Source organism: Talpa occidentalis, unplaced genomic scaffold, assembly GCF_014898055.3.
Source record: "Talpa occidentalis isolate TD23 unplaced genomic scaffold, MPIMG_talOcc4v2.1 talOcc4.3, whole genome shotgun sequence".
NCBI classification, from domain to species: domain Eukaryota; kingdom Metazoa; phylum Chordata; class Mammalia; order Eulipotyphla; family Talpidae; genus Talpa; species Talpa occidentalis.
Window position 1 is genome coordinate 32,538,971 of NW_023603184.1, and position 23,032 is coordinate 32,562,002.

The following is a 23,032-nucleotide window of genomic DNA, read 5'->3' on the forward strand; positions in this document are numbered from 1 at the left end:
AATCCTCTTGCCTCTGTGGAGGTCTGCAGTGGCCTGACCAAAGGTAAAGCAAGAAGGAGGTGACTATGCCCCAGGATATGGGGCAAATCTGGGCACCAGGGTCCCAGAGGGGCAGGGGGATGGGGCAGCCTTATGGAGAGGTCAACGGTCCTATCCTCCTCTTGGACCACTGCTCAAAACCCAACTCCAGCTGCCTATTCTTAGCCTCCCTGGTCCTCAACTCATCCAAGTTCCCAGGACCCCATCCCAAGTACCCCACAGGCACTGCCCCCAACTTTCAAGGATCCAGTCTCCCCTTGGGTTATCTCTTCTTTAGTTGTCTTTGTTTTTCTTTCCTCTTTCATGTGGGCGTACGCTGCCACTTTGGTCAAGAGCTGCCCATCACCTCTGTGCCTTGGCACCTGACTTGGATTGCCATCCAGTCTTAGTCTTGGGAGTCAGGGGTGGGTCTCCTTTCCAGATGCCAAGTCCTCAGGAACTGCCTACCCCACCTGCGAGTGGCGCTATGACGCCTGTGCCAGCCCCTGCTTCCAGACCTGCCGGGACCCACGGGCAGCCAGCTGCCGGGATGTGCCCAGGTGAGGGGACATGGAGTCAAGGGGTACACACCAGTGTGTTTGCACTTACATCTGTGTGAATGGTCTTGCGTGTAGCCTGGTGGGGAGACAAGAGCTTGTACTGAGGTGCGTGTGCTAACTTGGACTGTGTGTGTGTCATGCGCTGTGTGCATGGGGATGTGTGTACCAGGCGAGCATGTGTTTATGCATTGATGCAGCTGAGTGCATGCACGGGGCGTATATGCTGCTGTTTGCAGCAGTCTGTGTGGACACATAGTTTGTCTGGGTGAGTATTTTTGAGTCCTGCAGAGATGGGGGGGAATGCATGAAAATGTTTGAGAAGGTGCCTATCAGACATGTGTATGTGTGAGAGTGTGCACAAGTGTATGCATGAAAGACCTTGGTGTGCTCATCCCTCTTGATCTGAGGGGCAAGGGTGTGGGGGGATGTGTGCTCCCATACAGTGTCTCCACAGAGATCTGTGCAAGTGTGTCCATGATAAGCACACATGTGTATGTCGCAGCAAAGGTAAGACCTGTGCTCAGTCCAGGTGAAAAAGAGATGTCCCTCCTCACATTCCACATGGCTAACTTGCCCCCTACTCTGTCCTCAGGGTAGAAGGGTGTGTGCCTGCATGCCCTGCCCCCAAGGTCCTGGATGAAGTCACACGGAGATGCGTCTACTTGGAGGACTGTGAGTCTCCTGGAATTCTCGTCCCTCCCGCGGGTTCCTAATAGATCCCCAGGGTCTCATTGACTAGTCATTCTGAGACCCCTCAGGGGCAGCAGGGGCAGCATAGGGGGCCCTGGGAGAACTTGGTAGAGTTGGCGGAGACCTGGTCCACTATTCCCATTTCACAGAGAGAAAAAATGAGACCCAGGGTGGAGAAGGGACTGACTTGGGGTGATGTGGTATGAAAGTGATACAGCCAGACTTAGACCTGAGGGCTCCTGGCTGTGGGTTCTGGGTTCCAGTTCCGGGGAGAGTCTACACCCGCTGATTTCGCTCAGTCACCAAATGTAGCACAGGCCCCAGGACTGATCAAGCAGCCTGACTGGGTCTCAGAAGCTGTCTTCTCCCCTCCCCCCAGCTCCCTACCTGGGTAACCTAGGATATAGTTCAGGAGACCCACATCACAGCCTTGCTTAATAATGACCCCTTCTGGCTGCAGTCACCTCAAATTCTGACTCTTCTCTTCTACCCCAGGTGTGGAACCTGCCATTTTGGTTCCCACAGAGACCCTCGGCAATGAGACCCTGCCTCCAGGTCACGAGCTGCCCACCCCCAGTGACCAGGAACTGCGATTTCCACAGGAAATTTATGGGGTCCCCTCCCAGGGGCCAGCACTCAGTCCAACTGCCTCAACTGCCACAGCCCTGAACCCACCCATGGCAGCCACTGAGGGGGCAACACTGTCTCCAGGTCCTGCCCAGGCCACTCTGCAGCAGCCACTGGGGGTCACTTCATCTCACCTCCTTGCGCAACCCACAGAGGCCCAGGCCAGCAAGGGAGTGACTGCCAGCCACCTGGTCGCCCAAGCCCCAGAGTCCTCATCCTTCCCCTTTTCTAGGAAGACCCCCGCACCTGGAATGGGATTAGGTACCATGGAGATGACCAGGGTTACTCTGACCTTTTCAGGGAGCCCCAACATCACAGTCTCCTCCCGGTCAGCCCCTGCACCTCGAGTCCCACTCTTGACCAAAGCAGTGACAGTCCCAGCCCCTGGCTCCTTGCCTGTTAAGACGACACCTCTCCAGTCCTTCCCAAGCCTGGAGGTGCCTGCAAGTACCTCCTCCAAGTCTCTGGCTCCCCCCAGAGTGACTTCTAGGCCCCCCATTTCCTTGGGATCCCATAAGGTTTTGCTGACACCTGCAGCAACAAAAGTCATGAACAGGACAGGGGTCCCCCAGACCATACAGACCCAGAACATTTCCAGTCCCAGCAGCCTCCCAGCCATGGAAAGAACTGCAGCAGAACCAGTTCCCGTTAGTCCTCTGATGACCAAGACAGTGGAGACAGAGCCATCCACAGAGAAGGTCCATCCTGCTCCTGGGCAGCCCATAGGCCAGCTGGCATCCCTGCTTCCAAGCCCATTCCCCACTGGCCCTCCCCAGACCACCAGGCTTAGCACCACTGCCACTCAGCTTCCAGTTCTGCCCTCAGGGATCCCATCTGCTTCGGGCCTGTCCACAGTTACTCATGGCCTGCAAGCCACACCCTTCATGGAGCCAACTCAGCCCCCCCAGGTCCTTTCTGGCCAGCCTCCTGACACCAGCCTACCTCTGGCCAAGGTGGGCACATCTGCCCCAGTGGCCACACCTGGCCCGAAGGGTTCTGTCTTTACCCCTCCAGTGCAGCAACAGGCCACATCTGTCATGGCCACAGCTTTACCTGCTCAGACACTAAGCCCAGTTATGCCCCTCACCCCCACTGTGACTGACCAGGTGCACCCACCCATCCCTCAGGCGACAGACACAGCCCCAGGCCTGCTGCTGAGAGCCACACTGCCGACCTCTGGAGGTGGGGCTGTGGCTGAGGGGGCAGCCTCCACAGTATCTGTTGCTCCACAAAGGAGTACCACAGAGAAGATGGCCATCCTGTCCAAGCAAGTGTCTCTGCCCACCTCAATGTATGGTTCTGCTCAGGGTGGACCCACAGAGCTCTCATCTGCTGTGGCCCACACTGTTGCTACCTTGGTGACTGAGGCCCAGGGCCCCTGGGCCAGCACAGTGGCACAGGTGCCGACATCCTATCCCCTGAGCCGAGTCTCAGCCAGGACCGCCTCCCGCGAGAGCTCACTGGTTCTGCTCCCTCAGCTACCTGAGGCCCACGGAACCTCAGCTGGACCTCAGGCCCCAGCAGAACCTGTGAGAGAATCCACCACTGAGCAGTCTGGCCGCTCTGCTCCTGCCCAGGGCATGGCAGAGGATTCAGCCTTGGTCACCGCGGAGGCCAATATGTCTGCCACCTGCGTCGTGAGTAATTTGTCAGGGTTCTGACCATCTGAATGTGGGTCCTTTATGTCTTCTCTCCTCCTGTGCCACTGGGACTCCGACACCACTGCATTCCCACATTCCCCAGCGAGGAGGGCAAGGCCTGCTGTAATTCAACCTTCTGCCAGGCCACAGGGGGTTTAGTCACTGTCCTCACCCCTGCCCCAAGGTTTTGCTGTCTGAAATTTCTCCAGGCTCTGGGCCCCTAATACCATAGCAGAGTCCCATCATGCTCCATTGGGGCATCAGGGTTGATTGGTTGCTTGGTGTGATGCCCATTCTGCATGTGACACGAGTGTGCCAGTGTGTGCATGATTGTGCCTATGCACCCATATGGGTGTGTGTACACACATTTGTGCTTACACCTGTGAGCACTCATATGTCTGTATGTAATACACGGTGTCACAAGACTGTGTGCATCTGTAAGAGATAGTAACAGAGCATGGGTGTGCTTGAGTTTCTGTGAGTGTAAGTAAGTGTGTCTGCATATCTGTGCACCTGGAGTTCTCTACCTGGCCTGGCAGATAATCAGGTCTCTGTGAGTAAGTCCACAGGACCCGTCTCACACCCAGTCCAGTCCCAGATTCCTGTTTGCCTGGTGGGTGGCACCAATGGGTGAGCACAACATTCCCTACTTTACCTCTGGGTTCCCTGCCCTAGGACCAGAAAGGATCTTGTGACCTAATGTTTTGGGGTGACTGGGGCTGGGAGTGAGTGGCAGTGACCCCTGGGTGGGTGCTCACACTCTCCTTCCCTCTGTGCCCCAGCCAATTGCGGAGCAGGACTGTGTTCGCCACATCTGCCTGGAGGGCCAGTTGATCCGAGTGAACCAGTCCCAGCACTGTCCCCAGGGCGCCACACCCCCTCGCTGTGGGGTCCTAGGCCTCGCAGTGAGGGTGGGTGGGGACCGCTGCTGCCCCCTCTGGGAATGTGCCTGTGAGTCCTTGAGTTCCCCAGAGCCTCCCAAGTCCTCCTGGTACCCCTACCCGAGGGTGACCTCTGCCTCTGACCTAAATGTGCCCTCCCTTGGGAATTCTCACCTCAGTGTGACCCCTGACCTGGAAGTTTTCCTACCCTTGTAACTTCTGATCTCTGTATGCTGCATGCTCTGAGTGGCCATCCAGCTTCAGGACCTCTGAGCTGCCTGGGAAAAGGCTCAGGCACTGGTCCTTGTTCCAGGGTAGCTTTGGCCTGGGGGCATCTGCTTATTTTTCTCATCCCTGCCCCTCCCGCAGGCCGATGTTCAATCTTCCCTGACCTGAGCTTTGTGACCTTCGACGGGAGCCACGCAGCTCTGTTCAAGGAGGCCATCTACAGCCTCAGCCAGAGCCCTGACGAAATGGTCACTGTCCACGTCCTCGACTGCAAGAGCGCCAACCTGGTGATTGCCCCTGGCCTCCATTCCTGTGGGGCTTTGGGGTTTGAATAGGTCTGGAGAGGAAATAGAGCAGTGAGTTGGGTTTTGATGTTCGAGAAAGAACAGAAGCAGAGGACCCTACAGCAACCCCCTCAGTTGGTCTCCCAGGGATCTCCTGGGATAGTATGTGGGGAAAGTGTGTCGCCTACTGGCCCTTGCTGGGGCTTCATTCACTCCAGTTCTTCCCAGCACCTAAGCCCATGGGGAGGCCCTCAGGTACAGAAGATCTGAGATGCACTCCCAAGGCTGCGACCTGTGGTCACAGGTGCCAAATGCAGGGAAGTGGCTACTAGAATGTCCCCATGAGCCAGATGGAAGGAGGCAGCATTGGGGAGGAGCAGGCTGGGGACAGGAGGAGTCAGAAATGTTGCATGAGATTCCGTGCACCATATGCACAGCCCCAGTGGATGCTCCTGGCATGTGGGACAGGGTGGCGGAGAGGGTGCTCACACTTGTTCACCAGGACTAGGAGGCAGCAGAGCTGGGCTCCAGATTGAAGAAGACTCACCTCTCTCTATAGGGGCACCTCAACTGGCCCCCATTCTGCCTGGTGATGCTGAATGTGACTCACCTGACCCATCAGGTCACCATTGACCGCTTCAGCCGGAAGGTGAGAGCATTAAAGATGCAGCCCTCCAGGGCAGGGCAGCAGTCATCAGAGGGGTAGGGTGCCCAGGGGTGCAGGGGCTTTGAGGATTAGTCACCTTTAGGGCAGGGGTAGGGAGGGGACCCTCTTGAAGAAAAACAATGCAAAATTAAATATATTTGGAAGTGACTTTAATTAGAATAGTTGGGGCCATTCTAGTGTCAGGCTCAGAAGTGTACCAGGAGGAGAATTGTGATGGAGTTTGAATTAGAATGGCCAGAGACAATAACCTTAGAACATCTCACCTCTACAGTTTCGTGCAAAATTATATGGCCATGTCAGCACACTACTAGGGCCCGTTCCAAGAAGGGAGTTATATAAGCAAGGAGCCCTGAATTGGAAATTTATTACCTTTACCCACCTCTGGCAAGGAGGCCAGTGGGTTGCCCTCCCCAAGGGCCTTCCTTTGCGCCTCCCAACATGAGGGTGAGCGGGGCAGGTTTCCTTCTCAGGTCCTTAAGTCCCGACTCTCCCCACCCTTTCCTACCACCCTTGCTGGAATCTACCCTTGCACATCAAAACAGGGGCTCCCATGTCCTGTGGAGAGAACTGAAATCCGGAGCAAGGCTTAGGGCAGAGGGTTTTCTAAGAAACAAAGTTTAAGCAAAAAGCTTCCTGGGTTTCAACACCTAGTTTTAAAATTTTCTCCATCAAAAAAAATTAAAGTATAATTTATATATAGTAATATTCACCCTTGCTGGTGTATAATCATAGAAATTGTAACAGTAGGTAACCACCACTACAATCATGTGCTTGGGAGTGTCAGTTTTGTTTTGTTTTTAGTCATTCTGTTGTAGAGCAACCCCGATACAAAACGGGGTGCCTGACTGTGGGTGCTCACCCGCGCGCTTAAAAGGACTTATCAATGCTCTACTGCAGGCGAAAGGTTAATAAAAGGTTTATTTACAAGGGAAGGGGAAATGAGGAAATGTACAGCTCTGGGAGAAAAGTGGGAGACAAAGTTTTGAATGAGTCCTACCCGATCCGCCGATCAGGAATCCCAAAATGGCGCTCTGAGAGCTGGCCGCCAGCCAGGAGCGGTGAAGCCAGGAGGCGAGCGATCGCGAGCCAGAGAGACCCCAAGGCCCACGTGTTTGGTTTTTATATCCAACCTGGCTGCCCAACTCCACCCTCAGGTCCCAGCCACCCTCCCGTGGTGGTGATGGGATTTGTCTTTCCCAATGTCTTGATGGCTTTAGTCTGGAGTGGGGGTGGGGTCCACAAAGCCTGTATGGGATTAACTCAGGACAGCCTTTCCCCCTAACAATTCTAATGGGTTTAATAGTATCTCACTGTGGTTTTGATTTGCAATTCCCTAATTACTGATAATGTTAAACATCTTTTCAAGGATTTTATTTTTCCATGGCATATGCTCTTTTTGTACATTTCAACGATTATTTTATCTGTTTCACTGAGTTTTAAGAATTCTTTGTACATTTTGTATAATCTTTTATTAGATATAAGTATTACCTCCCAGGCTGTGGCTTATTTTTTCATTTCTGTACAAGTGTCTTTCAAAGTTCTTAATTTTGATGGAGTCCAATTTATCAATTTATCAATTTATCAATTTTTTTTATGGATCATGTGTTGTTCAAGACTTATAAATCCTTACTGATTTTCTGACCACTCTCAATAATTCTTAGAAAGAATTATTGAGAAGGGATGTTGAAATTTCTAATTATTACTGATGATTTGTCTATTTATCTTTGGAATTTTATCAGTTTTTTTATTCACATATTTTGAAATTCTGTTTAGGTACACACTGTTTACAATTGTTATGTCCTTTTGATAAATTAACCCCCTTTCAGAATGAAATGGCTTTTTTATCCTGGTAAAAGTCTTTCTCCAAATTCTACTTTATCTAACTTATCTGTAATAGTTTCTCCAGCTCTCTTTTGGTTAGTGTTAACATGTGTATCTAATATCTATGTCTAAGATAGATCTTTTTCTTTAAACCAATGTGTGCCTTTTCATTTAAAATGGAATATTGGTACAAGGGCCTCCCCGGTGGCGCAGCAGTTGAGCGCTGGGTTGCGAAGCTGCCCGCAGCCTCTGCAGCACCGGTTCGATCCCCAGCTTCTCCCCGGGCCAATGGAGGAGGGTCCCACATGGCGCGCAGACCTCTCCTGCCGCCCGCTGCTCCCCTCAGCAGTGTGCTTCGGTCCTTCTGCCTGCTCTGCTCCCTGCTCTGGCTCTGGTGAATTCTCTCACCCTCCCGCGCTTCTGACTATACCCAGTGCTTGTATAAATAAATAAATAAATAAATATTTTTTTAAAAAATAAATAAATAAAATGGAATATTGGTACAAAGTGAATAGTTAGGTGTTACTGTTCTTTCATTCATTCTGCCAGTCTCTACTTTTTAGTTGGGGTGGTTTAAGCCACCGACATTGAATTGGTCATCAGAATGACCAATTGGATTAGCTTTTTCTGTTTTGGTGGTAGCTTTAGGGTTTTTAGTATGTATTTTTAACTGGTCAGTCTATCTTCAAGTAATACTGACATCACACATGAATAAGAACTTAACAGCAGTATATTTCTACTGTCTCTCATCGCTTGGTGCTATTAGTGTCCTACATTTTATTTCTATATATGTAATAAATTCTACGATAAATTATTATTTTTCTTTAAGGTTTCAATTATCTTCCAACATAATTTAAAATACAGGAGAGATGTTTATCTACCCACATATTTACCCTTTCTTGTGCTCTTTATTCCTTTGAGTAGATCTAGATTTCCATCCTTCTTCTTCCCAAAGGATTTCCTTTAACATTCTTATAGTGCCAGTCTACTAGTGCTAGTTTTTCAGCTTTTATATGTCTGAAAAACCTGATCTCATCATCTTTTCTTAAAAGATATTTTCACTGGGTTTGAAATTAGAGCAGATTGACTTTTTTTTTCTGTCAATACTTTGAAGAATTTGTTCTTTTGTCCTTTCTTTTTAAACTGAGGTGAAACAGATATAAACATAAAATTAACCATTTTATTTTATTTAAAGATTTTATTTATTTATACAAGTACTGGGTACAGTCAGAAGCGCGGGAGGGTGAGAGAATTCACCAGAGCCAGAGCGGGGAGCAGAGCAGGCAGAAGGACCGAAGTACACTGCTGAGGGGAGCAGCGGGTGGCAGGAGAGGTCTGCGCGCCCTGCGGGACCCTCCTCCAGTGGCCGGGGAGCAGCCGGGGATCGAACCGGCGCCGCAGAGGCTGCGGGCAGCCTCGCAACCCAGCGCTCAACCGTTGTGCCACCAGGGAGGCCCAAAATGAACCATTTTAAAGCTAATGGTTTGGCAGCATTTGGTATATTTGCAGTGTTGTACAGCCCCACCCCTACCTAATTCCAAAACATTTTCGTCACCCACAACAGGAAACCTTGTACTCATTTTGCAGTTGCCTCCCACTTACCTAGCCTCCCAGTCCTTGATGACCCTAAGAAACTCACAGTCCAATGAGAGTTTCAATACGGTAATAAATAGATTTTATCTTAATGGTCAGCGCAGAGATGGGGAGTCTCTAGAGAAGGGGTATGCAGCCCAGGGGTTGGGGATTTAACAAAATCTTCCAGAAGAAATGATCTGAGCAGAATCAGGAAAGAAGAAATTTGTTGCATTTCTTGTTTCATTATCTTGCATTCATAAGAATGTTTTCAGAATTCTTTGTGCCACCCTGGACTTCTGTGCCTAAAACAGAGCCTGGCACATAGAAGGTGCTTAATGTCTGTTGGTTGATTGGATGGATAAATGGACAGATGAATGACAGAGGGACAGACAGACGAGCTGTGCTCACGTTTGCACACCCCGCCCCGCCCCCCCCCAAGGTGACTGTGGACTTGCAGCCTGTGTGGCCTCCTGTGAGCAGGTTCGGGTTCAGAATTGAGGACACAGGCCACATGTATGTGATCTGGACACCGTCGCACATCCAGATCCAATGGCTTCACAGCTCGGGACTCATGATCCTGGAGGCCAGCAAAGCTAGCGAGTTCCAGGGCCATGGCTTGTGCGGTAAGGGGTCCCAGCTGGGAGTGGGGAGTGCTTTCTGGATTCACCTCAACCCCTAGACACAGATTCCCCTGGACCAGACAAAATTGGGACAGGATGCGAGGCCAGAGGTGGGACTAGCAGCACTGCCAAACCAGAGGGACCGAATGTCTTGTGTTCTGGGGCAAAAGCTGCCAGCAGGGAGATGGCGCAGGGTTCTGGCCTTGCCAGTTGTTACTTCAGCCGTGATTGTCTGTCAGCTTCCCTGATAACTTCCTAATGCCAGATAATCCTTCCCGTCTCCATATGCCTGGGCACTTCACAAAGCACTTCCACATTCTAATCTCACTTACTTCAGGTCATCCACTCAATGACCCTGAGAGATGGCCATTGAACAGCAGAACCGCGGCTCAGAGAGGTTAAGTGGTTTGCCTGAGGTCTCACAGCAGAGCTGTCACAATGTGCAGAACTAGTACTTCTCAGACTGCAGCTGATTGCAGAGAGCATGCCCCAAGGGACTGGATGTTTTTTGATAAGAAAGGGGTACAGGAGGAGTCAGAGTGTGGACACAAACATGTGGGCCCCCACAGAACCCTCCATGACAGATTGCTGAGACTACAGTGAAGGGTGACCTAGGAATATTTACACACACACACCCCTCCTTGTATACTTGACATCACAAATCTGTGCAGAATTTATTAATTCACAATCACAGACCTGTATTCAAAATGCCCTCTACACATGTACTAACACATACATGTCTGCCTCCTGCTCATGCTTTCATTTCTGCAACACATATTCACCTTGTAACAGGCACTGGGAAGAGAACAAACAGCAAAACAAACACTATGAAGCTCCATCCTTACACAAACATCTCTCCTTATACAGACCCACTGCCACCCCTCCTTACCACTTCTTCCTTGTTATACCCAGCAAAGTGTCCTGTGGGCAGCAGTAACCAGCAGGCCAAATCCTCCCTGGGACAGCTTTGTGACACCTCTGTCATAAAGCTAGGCCAAAGATGGGCCCATTGGGACCACTGGTACAATGGGAAAGGTTTTGTTCTCTTTAAAAATAAATCACGGTTCATATTTACAAAACTGGTATTTGGAGGTAACAGAGCGAAAGTCAGCTAATTTCTATCTCTATTTTTTCCAAACACTTGGTATCCTGGACACCCTGTTATGCAATTTGGGGAATTACTGAGGATGAAAATCTAAAGGAAAATGAGTCTTTGCACTTAGAGGACAGACCTGCAAACCAAAATCTTTTATACAGAATTGGGAAGGTCATGGGCAGGTGTCTTTGAAGGGCCCTTGGAGGAAGGACTTCTGAGAAAGCATTTCAGGCAGAAGGAGCAGCAGAAACAAAGTCAAGGGGAGGAAAATTGGATCTGGGCCCAGATTGTGAGAGATGAAGCTGGAAATTAAGGTCATGTTAAAAGCTGTGACACATAAACTTCAGTCCCACCCTTAGTGGCTTACACAGCAGTGTTAATTTCTTGTGCACATATTCCCAAATGGGAAGTGATGATTCAGACCCCTAGATTCCTGCCATCTTGTGGCTCTGACTTTTTCAATGTGAGTTTCCAATTCCACAAGGGAAGAGTTAGGAAGTTTTTATGAACCAGGCCTGATTATGCCCATCACCTTCACTCACACTCCATTGGCTGAAATTCAGTCAGATGGTCTTACCCAGCCACGAGGAACCTGGGAAAAGTAGGCTAGCTGACTGCTCAGGAATCTAAGGCAGATTTTCTGGGGTCACTTTTTATTTGGTATGTCAGACCTAGAAGTTATGAAGCTAATATAAGGAAGTCCCATTTACCTTTTACCCAGATTTACCAATTCACATTTTGCCCTAATTGCACCTCTGTCTCTCTCAATCCATCTGTATCCACTGATAGATATAGATGTAGACTTAGATACAGTTGAGCCTCAAACAACATGGGTTGGAACTGCTCTGACCACTTAAATGTTGATTTCCTTAGGTTCCACATTTACACATGGAGCCAACCTCGATGTCTGTCAGTTGAATCCACAGGTGCAGAATCCAAGGATATAGAGGACGGATAATACAAAGATTTTCATGCACTTTTATATCCATATGCAATTTTTACATATGTGCATTTTTTCTGAAACATTTAAAAGTTTGAGATATTGTTTCCCTCTATCCTTAAATACTTCGATATTTCCTAAAACCAAAGACATGTTCTCTCACAGTACATGTCTTTGTTTCTCTGTCCCTTGTTTCCCTCATCCATAAAATGGGGATAATAGTAATACCAGCCTCAACGAATTGTGAGGAATGTGCAGAGTGACAGCTGGGGCCTGGGGTGGTGATGGTTCTCACCGCTGGGATAATTCTCCCCCTTTCAGGTATCTGTGATGGGGACGCAGCCAATGACCTCACCCTGAAGGATGGCTCTGTGGTGGGTGGGAATGAGGACCCTGCTCCCTTTCTGGACAGCTGGCAGGTGCCCAGCTCCCTGACCTCGGTGGGCCAGACCCGCTTCCGCCCTGACAGCTGTGCCACGGCTGACTGCTCGCCCTGCCTTCGCATGGTGTCCAACCGCACCTTCAGCGCCTGCCACCGCTTTGTATGTGCCAACATGGGTCCACTGTGGGGTGGCCTTCTGAGTGGGGAGTAGCAGCACCTATCTGCACAGGCCCCAATGACCAGAGCAGGGAGACATAGACATGGGTGAGTTCCCCAGAGAGGGCGAGCTGGGAACCAGATTGAGAACCTGCAGAGGCTCGATGCAGCCTTGGGAAGGGCTTGGAGAGGTGAGCCCTGGGATCTGGGGAGTCAAGATCAGAGCTCTACCTGATACTCGTGCCCAGGTCACCCCTGAGTCCTTCTGTGAGTTGTGGATCCGAGACACCAAGTACGTGCAGCAGCCCTGCGTGGCACTGACTGTGTACGTAGCCATGTGCCACAAGTTCCACGTGTGCATCGAGTGGCGGCGCTCCGACTACTGCCGTGAGTGGGGGTGGGGCTGGGTGTCCTATGCTGCTTCTGTTGCTCCCACCCCATTAGAGTCCCAGTCTGAGCTTGAACCATATATTCATTTATATTAATTAATATAACTTTTATAAATAAGTCTATAACTCAGTAAGTCAACAAATTTGGTTTTCTTTTCATTCATATTAGGAAGCCAAATAAATCCTATTTATTTATTATTTAATTTCTGGGTCTGCTTGCTTTGTCTATAAAACGGGGACAGTAATAATAGCTCCCCCTAGGTTGTTTTGAAGATGACCAGATGATGTATGCAGAAAGCCTTACACAGGCCCATCATGCAATATCCAATAGATATCAGTAGATATCAATATCCAATAGATATCAATATCTTTCTCTTCCTTTTTGGCCATCTGCCTTTCTTTCAATCCCTGAAGTTGGACGTGAGATCCACCTCCTTGCCACCCCCTTAGATTTGCTTGAGTAGGGTGTGCAGGGGTGGACCAACCTCAACTGTTTTGGTTTATAAACATGAACATGTCTAGAAAGGCTGGAAATAGCTCACACCTGTAATATAAACTATAAAGATGAAAAAGACCAAAATCATCATGAGTAGTATTTTTCAGACTGTGGACTCAATTCAGGGGATATAAGATCAATTTTGGAAGTTAGTGTCAGCATTTTAAAAATTCAATGGAACAGACTAGAAAATAACAAGTGTGGCTGCACTGAGAAAGATTATTTCATGAAAAAGTTTCTTGTTTCATTATATCAGTGGTTCTCAATCCTGGCTTGGAAACCCACCTGAAATCATACGGACAACTCCAAGAAGCATTAATGCTTAGAGCCCACAACCAGAGATTCCATTTCAATTGGTCTGGGGAGGCAGTCCCAGCAACTGTATTTCAAAAGCTCCCAAGCGATTCTTATACAATCAGTTTTGAGGACTACCCTCCCACATGCACCTGTGTATTGAACCACAATGTAAAGTCTTGTTTGTAATCCAGAAAGTTTGAAAACACTGATCTAGGGCAAAGGGTTAGAAATATTTTCTGTATAAGACTGGATCACGTTTTTTTAGGCTTTTTGGACAGTGTGGCTTCAGTTGCCCTCGTAAGTAAAAAGCAACCAGATAGAATAACTAACTAAATGGGTGTGGCTGTGTTTAGATAAAACTTTGCTTGCAAAACCAGGCCACAGGCTGTATAGGGCTGCAGACTGTACTCCGCTGACCTCTAATCTAGGGGAGAAGAATGACACAACACTCTCTGCTCTCTCTGGTCTCTCTGCTGAGTCATTAATGATGCTCTGAGTCTCTCCTCACTGGCTGGGGTCTGAGCCAGGCCTGGTACCCACTGTGCCCCTGCAGCCTTCCTGTGCTCCAGTGACTCCACGTACCAGGCATGTGTGGCAGCCTGTGAGCCCTCCCAGACGTGCCAGGATGGGATGCTGGGCCCCCTGGACCCGGAGCGGTGCCAGGTGCTGGGTGAGGGCTGTGTCTGCTCGGAGGGCACCATCCTGCACCGGCGCCACTCAGCGCTCTGCATTCCCAAGGAGAAGTGTGGTAGGCGTCTCCCCTCCCCTCGTGGGGCTGTGGGACAAAGTTAGTCTCACCCTAGACTTTCTTTTATTCTCCTGCTACTCAAGGCTAGGACCCATCTTTTTCCCTCCAGACCTGCTTTAGGGGTGGTCTGTTCCAGGGTGGGTCTAGTCTGGGTCTCCTCACCTTCCTCAGTCCCCTGTACCCCACTGTGCCTCCCACTGTAGCTTGCACTGACAGTAGAGGGGTGCCACGGGCCCTGGGGGAGACCTGGAACAGCTCCCTCAGCGGCTGCTGCCAGCACCAGTGCCACGCTCCGGACACCATCGTCCCGGTGGACCTGGACTGCCCTGACCCTCGCCCCGAGAGTTGCCCCCGCTTCGGGGAGGTGGCCCTGCTCCTGCAAACTGAGGATCCCTGCTGTTTGGGGACTGTTTGCGGTAAGTCCCACCCTTCACTTCCCTGGCCCCCGACTGTGAGATGCTAAAAGTCTCTAGCTCTGCCTACTGGCCTCAATGGCGAGGATAAGGACCTGGGAATAAGAAGTGTCTGGTGGGGGCTGCACTGGGGGAGTGGAGAACCCTGCCTGGATTGGGGTCAGAGGGGGCGCAGAGATGTGTGGGGTAGGACTTAAAGGCATGCATCATGGAGCTAGGCAGCTTGGAGGATTCTTCTTCCATTACATTGTAACCTGTGACCTGGGCAGGACATATAACGTCCTCCGTGCCTTAGCAGAGTCTCCTGTAACACAAGGCTGATAATAGCACCCACTTTGGGGTGTTGTGATGAGAATTACAGAAGCTAATACTGATCTTGAACAGTGGCGGGCATGGCCCATCTTGACAAATGCTAACTCATCTTGACAAATGCTAACTCTTCTGTACCAGTCCTGGATCCTCTGTGTGAATATGGGGTTTTAGGCTAGGGGAGTCATGGGACCAGATGTCCAGGGGTTGGGCAGTGCTGGAGGCCTGGGGGAGTCCTGGCATCCAGGTAACAGGCCCTGCCATCCCCCGCCCAGTGTGTAACCAGACTCTGTGTGAGGGCCTTGCTCCTACCTGCCTCCCAGGCCATCGACTCCTCACCCACTTCCAGGAAGACTCCTGCTGCCCCAGTTACAGCTGTGGTGAGACGTCCTGGAGGGGAGCCGGGTACTCACCACCTGGTGGGGGCGGGGTAGCAGGGCAGGGACAGCTCTGGGGACTGACTGGCAGAGCCAGGTTGGAGATTAGGGCAGAGCCAGGCGGGCAGCCGGGGTGGCCAGGCAAGGATCTCCTGCCAGTGCCTGAAGTCTGTGTCTTCCCCAGAGTGTGACCCAGATCTGTGTGAGGCAGAGCTGGTCCCCAGCTGCCGCCAGGACCAGAAGCTGATTGCAGGCCGCCTGGGGGACTCGTGCTGCATCTCCTACTTCTGTGGTAGGTGGACGTGGCATCTGATGTCAGCACGTGCACGTCCTGGCAGCCACCCCCTTCCCTGCTTCTGTTTCCTGGGTGTCTAGGAGGAGAGGGGGTCTTCCGGTGGGGTGGGCACTAGGACAAGAGTGAGATCCATGTAGTGAAAGAAGGGGAAAGTGATCCCACCTCACCCTATAGATGGCAGAGCCGGAGGAAATCAGTGCTTGCTCAATGTAAGATTTTTGGGGACACGAGGCAGAGCTTCCAGGTTCTAACTCCAGGACAGGTCCCACAGGACCGTGAGGCACTGCTGTTAGTTTGGCTCCCGTCATACCTGGGTTTTAGGTGCCACCAGCAGCCAAGCCCCTGTGATAGGGACGGCTTGTGACTGTGGTGGCCCCTCTCCCTTCAGCCTGCGGCGACTGTCCAGATCCAGTCCCTGAGTGTCAGGAAGGGGAGGCACTCACTGTGGACAGGAACACCACGGAGCTCTGCTGCCCTCTGTACCAGTGTGGTGAGTACTGGGGGGACATGCTGGCCCCCTCCCTAAGTCCACAGGATCAGTGTAGTTCGAATAGGGAGTAGCAGGGAGCCCCCAGCTGTTGAGCCTCAAGGCAGGAATAGCCGAAGAAGCCATGTTGAAGGAGGCCCCCTCAGGAGGCTGGGCCAAGAGTGGAAACTCAGTGGTGGGGGTCCAGGCTGACATGAAGCTCTGAGGCTTCATGAAGAGGCTCCATATCCCCTCCATGGAGATCCCCAAGGGCCAGGGGGAGGCCTGGGTTGAAGGACAAACACTTAGGTTGTATTCCTCCCAGTGTTGAACACAGTCCTCACTCTCTGACTGACCCAGGGTCTCTTCTACCCTGTGTCACCATAGAACCCCGATGCTCAGACTGACCTTAGATTAGGGCGGTGGCTCTTGCGTCTCACATTGATGTTTTCCCTCTTTCTACCAAAAAGGATTCCATTACATTGACACTACATAAAAGGGGGACCTTTCTCCCACAATTTTTTTTTAAATATTTGATTTATTTTTATTTATTTATACATACAAGCACTGGGTACAGTCAGAAGCGCGGGAGGGTGAGAGAATTCACCAGAGCCAGAGCGGGGAACAGAGCAGGCAGAAGGACCAAAGTACACTGCTGAGGGGAGCAGCGGGCGGCAGGAGAGGTCTGCGCGCCATGTGTCTCCCACAATTTTTTTCAATGAAATAACATTGGTTTGTAGCATTATATAAGTTTCATCAGCATGTACTATATTATGCTCATCACCAAAAGTGTAGTTTCCATCTATCACCTTATAGTGCACCCCAGTTACCCAATGCACCCCCTCTTCATCCCCCTTCTGTCTAGTAACAACTATTTTGTACGTGTAAACTCCTGGCTCATTTGAGTTTATTTTGTTTGTTCATTTGTTTTGTGTCTTTACCTACCATACATGGGTGAAATCTTGCATATACACAATGGAATCCTACTCAGCTAAAAATCAAAGAAAATGAAATCCTGCCATTTGCAACAACACGAATGGACCTAGGGGTATTATGAACGTGAACTAAGTCCCCCTTCATAATTTTTGAAACACCAGTTGATAATCCCTACCTGTGCCAGTCATTTCTTTAGTAACTCAAATTTCTCAGTAATTTCAAATAAGCATTGAAGACTTTCATCTTCAGCACTGGCCCTTTACTTCCCCTCCCCACCAAAAAGTTGTGCCCAGGGATTCCCTCACTCCTTGCCTTGGTGTCGTGATACTTGAGGATGGCCAGGAACTCCTAGAGTGAGAGGGGTGCAACTGAAGGGCAGGAAGGGGGCAGCGAGAGGCCTAGAGTGTGTAGCATTGGCTGAGGCAAAGCTGGCCTGGGCTGGGCTCCAAGTGGATGGTTTCCACAGGGCAGTGAGTTGTGTTCTTCTCTCGAAGAAAACGGTCCCCATCTGCAGAGCGTCCCCTGGCTGCTAGCTCCATTCGGTCCCTATTCTTAGGGAGAAATGGAATCCCGGGGAGGGAGGTCCAGTGGTGTGATTAAAGCTTCTGACATTGCTGTGTCTGCTAATGCCTCCCTGGAGCAGAACTAGGGCCTCCTGCAGGAGTTCTATGGGAGACTGCAGGAGCCCAGACTCCTTCCTTGGGCTCCAGCCCTGGAGGGTATCTGTGGGCATTGGGAGACCCTAAGGAGGAGCCCAGATGTACCCACCTTAGCCAATGCTGCATTTTCAAGATTCACACTCCAAGGTGTCTGGGGCTGATGTGTCCTGGCCCCTCTCCCACAGTGTGTGAGAGCTTCCGCTGCCCCCAAGTGGAGTGTGGATTGGGCACCGCCCTGGTGGAGGTGTGGAGCCCAGACCGCTGCTGCCCCTACAAGTCCTGTGGTAAGTCCCCTCCCCTAGCAGACGTCCCATCCCAAGGGCAGGGCTCCTGCGAGGGCTGGGGTGGAACCAGCGCCACCAGGGAAGCCAACTCCATTGCCTTCCTCCTGCTGTATCCCACCCTCTGAGTGCCAAGCATTCCAGCATCTTCCTCCCACTCCACCCCCAGGATAAAAGAAAGGAAAAAGCAAGTTCCTTGCTCCAAAGAGGAGCCTCTCCATCAAAAAATCTTTGTTGCTACTGTCTCATAGTTTACATGGTTTTTGCTAAATTCACCTCAAATCCTTTTGGGAAGCAGGTGGGAGGGGCTGTCAATGATCAATAAGGATCACTAGTGAGCTTTATATAAACATGTTATTTTGGAAAGAATTGAGAAACTATTCGGCATCCTTGGTCTTTTTCCAGAGCTCACTAGAATGTAAACTTCAGGGGAGCAGGGGCTTTCATCTGTTTTATTCGTTGCTTTGTCCCTAGAGCACAGGATGACAGGTTGGCGTACAGTAGACACTTAAAACCGTCTGTTGCATGAGTGAGTGACTTGAGTTTCACAGCCACTCCCCACCTTGAAGCTGGAGCTGATGGAAGTTGCTAGTGGTCAGGGGTCAGCTCCCTCCAAGCTTAGAAATGGACCTGCTCACAGGCAAGGCCATAAAGGAGTGATAGAGCTGAGCTTGTTTGGGATAAGAATTGGCAAAATATATTTGGGAAATGCAGATTAGAAGTTGCACCTTTGGGGGGATGCAGCTCAGGTGACTAAAGAGCACCCGTGATTAGCCGGCTGTCCCCACATCAGGAGAGGACTTGGCATTAGGATCCAGCACTGCCCTCTGTCCAGCCAGGGAAGCTGTATCCCCCGGGGGGTGGGGGGAGCTGGTGGGGACCTGCAGAGGGGCTGTGCCTGCAGTGAATGGCCTGGGGGGTTCTGGGGGACTTCCATCACTGGTGAGGTAGATCCTGCCCCCTCACACCTGTTTTTCAGAATGTGACTGCGACACTATCCCAGTGCCCCGCTGCCATCTGGTAAGCAGACTCCACTCTCTGGGGTCGGCCTCCGCCTTTCATTTCTTCTCACCCTTCCCTCAGAAACCCTGTTCCTTTAACCTCAGTGCAAAGAGGCTTGATTGGAAATCAGCATTCTTGCTTCACGCTCTGCTCTCTGGACATATGCTTCTCGTGCTTCAGATGGGCGAGCGGACAAGCACGGAGCCCAGGGGCGTGCTGCTGCAGTGGTGGTGGGCACAGTGGTGGCGGGCATATGGTGAGGTTAAGTACAAGGATGATGATAATGACAGAAATGGTGAAGATAAAGATGATGATGATGGTGATAATAATCATCATCACAGAAGCTAATGTTTATTGAGAGCTAACTCTATGGCAGGAACTTTGCAGCCTTCTCTATATATTATATTAATTTGTACCACACTCCAATGAGGTAGATCTTTTTATCTCAATTAAGGAAACTGAATCAAGCTCGTGAAGCTAGTAAATCACAGAGCTGGGATTGGAACCCTCACTCCAGAGACCACGCTGTTAGCCACCAGGCTGCACAGCCACGAGGGGAGTGAGAATTAAGAAAAGTATGATGTCATGCTTAAAGTTATTCTTTTTTCCTCATTTCCGGATTACATGCATTCCCCTCACCTCCTGCCACCTCACCCCTGCACACATTTCTTATCATTTCATCCCCTCCTCTGCTCCCCACAACTGGCATAGAAGGAAGGAAATAGTATGAACCAAACAGGGCTCTTGTCAGCAGCCATGCCCCACCCCTTGATGCTGCAGGGGTGCTACAAGGAAAGGCAAGGCCTGATGCTCCAGAGAGGACATTAGGGAGTCCACTCAGTCAGGGCCCCACGCTGGGCATTTTCCCTCACTGGGAGGGTGACTGAGCTGCCAGGGTGCCCAGGGTCCCTGGAGCCCTCCAGCCCTCTTCCCACCTGCTGCAAGGAGGTTGCAGTCTGCTCTGGGGCGGGGGGTTGGGGGGATCCAGCCCCAGGGTGCTGACCACTTCTGCCCCACCCAGTGGGAGAAGTCCCAGCTGGACGAGGAGTTCATGAACAGCATGGAGAATGTGTGTGGCTGTGCTAAATACGAGTGCGGTAAGTGGGGAGGGATCCTGTGGAGAGCTCGGGATGGGGGGCTGTGGGCCAGCTAGATGGGGGCAGGCATGCATGCTCAGCTGTTGGTAACAGTGGCTGCCCTGTGCACCCATCCAGTGAAGGCCCCTGTGTGTCTGAGCCGAGAGCTGGGGGTGATGCAACCGGGCCAGACGGTGGTAGAACTCTCGGTGGACGGCGTGTGCCACACTTCCCGCTGCACCGACGTGCTGGACCCCCTCACCAGTTTCTACCAGATCAATACCACCTCTGTGCTGTGTGACGTCCGCTGCGAGGTGGTAAGATGCCTTGTGGATGGGGGTGGTGGGGGGCAGGGATGCCAGTCTGACAGACCCTAGGAGGTTCCTAGGAAGCCCTTCAAGCCTCCTAGACACATCTAGAGGGTAGGCGTCAGGGATTCTCAGAGACCTTGGTGCAAAGTGCTGAGGATGGGGCTGGGTTGGGACAGCCAGGGGGGAAACAGCAAGAGGGAAGGCCTGGCAGGGTGGCTATTGGGCAGAACACACACGCATGAAACACTGCCTGTGCCTGGAACATTCCTGTCTTTATGATTTGTGAGTTTGTGTTTCCGCTTTTTGTTGAACACTTCTCCATGACCAGGGACTAGATGGCGACTGGCCTTTAGTAAGGGCTAAATGTTAACTGGATAAAAAGTTAGAATTATTCCCATTTTTCAAATGGAAAAACGGAGGTTTAGGGGAGTCTGTTCATTTGTCCAAAGTCCCACGGGAACTGGGACTCAAATTGCGGCCTCGCTGGCACCTGAATGACTAGCAGCCTGTCTCTGAGAGCAGTGGAGATGTTCTCTGTGCCCTGGGGCCAGGGTTGGGAACTGTAGAGCAGACAGCTTCAGATAGATTTAAGGATGACCTTCCTGCCTGAGATGGAGCTTGCTGGGAGTGCCCCTTCCTGAGGATCTGCAGGGGGTTCCCCTTTGTGTTCAGACACAAGCTGACAACGAAAAGGCAGGAGGGCGGAGGTGGGCACATGACTGAGGCCTGTCTCATCCCTCTCCTTCCTGCAGAACCAGGAGTATGAGCACCCACGGGACCTGGCGGCCTGCTGTGGCTCCTGCAGGAACGTGTCCTGTCTCTTCACTTTTCCCAATGGCACCACCTCCCTCTTCTTGGTATGTGGCCCCTTAACTGCCCATCTAGGAAGATGGCCCAATGGGGCACCCCTAGGTCAGAGCCCAAGACTGGGTACAGGCAGGATCCTGAGCTGCACCTGTCTTCGGAGTTGTACCCTATCACTCTGCTCAGGCTGAGCATCTGGTCCCAAGTCCACTTATGTGCTTTCCAGCCCGGGGCATCCTGGATTGCTGACTGTGCCCGCCACCACTGCAGCAGCACGCCCCTGGGCTCTGTGCTTGTCCGCTCGCCCATCAGCTGCCCACCACTCAATGAGACTGAATGTGCCAAGGTCAGTGCCAGCTCCCTGCCCCTGCAGCAGGTTTCCTGAGAGGACTCACCAGAGACAGAGCGGGGAACACAACAGGCAGATTGACTGAAACACACTGCCAAGGGAGCAGCGGGCGAGTCAGGAGATGTCCGCCAGGGGTTAAGACGCAGCATATGGGGCTGTCCGCAGCCACTGCAGTGCAGGTTCGATCCCTGGCCAAGGAGCTGCCCACATGGCGCAGCTCCCATTTTTGAAAGGGAAAAACTAAGCCCAGAGGAAAGGGGGAACTTATCCAGGACTAAGATACAACCCAGGCCACTAACCCAAGAGGTCAGTAACCTCCCTGACTCTGTGTGTAGGAAGCACTGTGTCGGGGGAGGTGAGGATGTGCAAGCCGTGGGGGAGACAGACCTGGTGCCACCTCAACCTAGCCACACTTGGGACCCTATGTCCCTACCCATCATGTTAGCCCCTGTGGCTCTCCCACTCCAATCAGGGGTCCCTTCTCCTTCTGACCAGGGCCTAATGGACCACAGGGCCTAGCGTTCCTGCCCCCAGCAGGAAAAGAATTAAGATTCTTGGAGGTTTTTTTGCCTCTTGCTGAGATGTGGTTCCTGGCCTGCGACAGGGTCTCCTACCCATCTCCCTCATCTCCCTCTAGGTTGGGGGCTCGGTGGTACCATCCTTGGAGGGATGCTGCAGGACATGTGAGTGAGCATGGTGAAGGCCCATCGGTGAGGGATTCTAATGGGGGGACAGAGTGTCTTGTCAGGGCTCAGAGGGCCAGGTTCTTGGGCCGACACCTGCAGTGGTGGATCTTCAGGGGTGAGTAGAGGGGTAACACCCCTGCCTTGAGAATCATGGCTCTGGCACAAATGTACACAAATCAGAGGCTATGCTCATGTCCCCATCCCAACCCTAGGCCTCTGCTTCTTGTTGCAGACAAGGGACATTGGGCTGTAGGGTCCCTGCGATCAGTAGCTCACCAGATATTCTGCCTCCTTCGAGGTTCCTCTGGGCTGCCAAGACCTCCAGCCCAGAGGCCCCCATCGTGAACTCTCCCTGTGGGCAGGAGTCCTGGCTGTGGAGTGCCTCTTAGCTGGGATTCATGCCCACAGGGTCCCTGATAGGGTCTGAGAGAGAGCTCTTACTTCTGACCTCAACCCCAGCCTCTGGTAGCTGCAGCCTCCAAACATACACTTGAGTCCATCCCAATCAGCCTTAGACCCTTTGCCCATGTGCTTCCCTTGCCCCAGCCCTCAGACCCTTGTTTGGAAGGTTCTAGGTAGAACGCTGTTATGTCCACATCATATGTGGTTTCAAGTAAGCCAGGCTCAGTGCTTCATTGGCTGATCTCAGACCCACAACTCATGTTCCCTGAATGTCCCATGTGCTCCCATTGACTTGCAACCCATGTCCCTTTCCCCAGGTTTTTCGGGGACCTTGTTTCCCGTGGTCCCTGTTAGCCCCGCCTCTCCTCCACGGGTTAGTGTCCACTGCCACCCAGGTACTCCTCTTGGAAGCCCATGGGACTGGAGCCAGGCAGCTGCATTGCTATTTCCAACAGTGTCCCTTCTGCTAGGTGGCCCCCAGCCCTGGGGTGGGGGAGGGAAGGGTGTACCCCTGCTCCCTGCCTCTGGTGAAGGCCATCTGGCCAACGGTG

The 23,032-nt window shown here is 51.6% G+C and overlaps 1 protein-coding gene across 1 annotated transcript in view; it reads left to right on the forward strand.

Annotated features, from left to right (window-relative positions):
• Window positions 1–23,032, forward strand: part of OTOG (otogelin) — a 76,393-nt gene that overhangs the window by 51,301 nt on the left and 2,060 nt on the right. Inside the window, exons 34-54 of the mRNA XM_037521977.2 lie at window positions 461–578; window positions 1,171–1,250; window positions 1,764–3,532; window positions 4,318–4,486; window positions 4,786–4,931; window positions 5,488–5,577; window positions 9,431–9,614; window positions 11,969–12,189; window positions 12,434–12,572; window positions 13,921–14,115; window positions 14,319–14,531; window positions 15,113–15,217; window positions 15,399–15,506; window positions 15,898–15,999; window positions 17,756–17,854; window positions 18,831–18,871; window positions 19,875–19,950; window positions 20,068–20,246; window positions 20,993–21,097; window positions 21,271–21,390; window positions 22,031–22,076. Of these exons, the coding sequence (XP_037377874.1) occupies window positions 461–578; window positions 1,171–1,250; window positions 1,764–3,532; window positions 4,318–4,486; window positions 4,786–4,931; window positions 5,488–5,577; window positions 9,431–9,614; window positions 11,969–12,189; window positions 12,434–12,572; window positions 13,921–14,115; window positions 14,319–14,531; window positions 15,113–15,217; window positions 15,399–15,506; window positions 15,898–15,999; window positions 17,756–17,854; window positions 18,831–18,871; window positions 19,875–19,950; window positions 20,068–20,246; window positions 20,993–21,097; window positions 21,271–21,390; window positions 22,031–22,076 (4,305 nt within the window). The remainder of the gene's footprint in view (window positions 1–460; window positions 579–1,170; window positions 1,251–1,763; window positions 3,533–4,317; window positions 4,487–4,785; window positions 4,932–5,487; window positions 5,578–9,430; window positions 9,615–11,968; window positions 12,190–12,433; window positions 12,573–13,920; window positions 14,116–14,318; window positions 14,532–15,112; window positions 15,218–15,398; window positions 15,507–15,897; window positions 16,000–17,755; window positions 17,855–18,830; window positions 18,872–19,874; window positions 19,951–20,067; window positions 20,247–20,992; window positions 21,098–21,270; window positions 21,391–22,030; window positions 22,077–23,032) is intronic.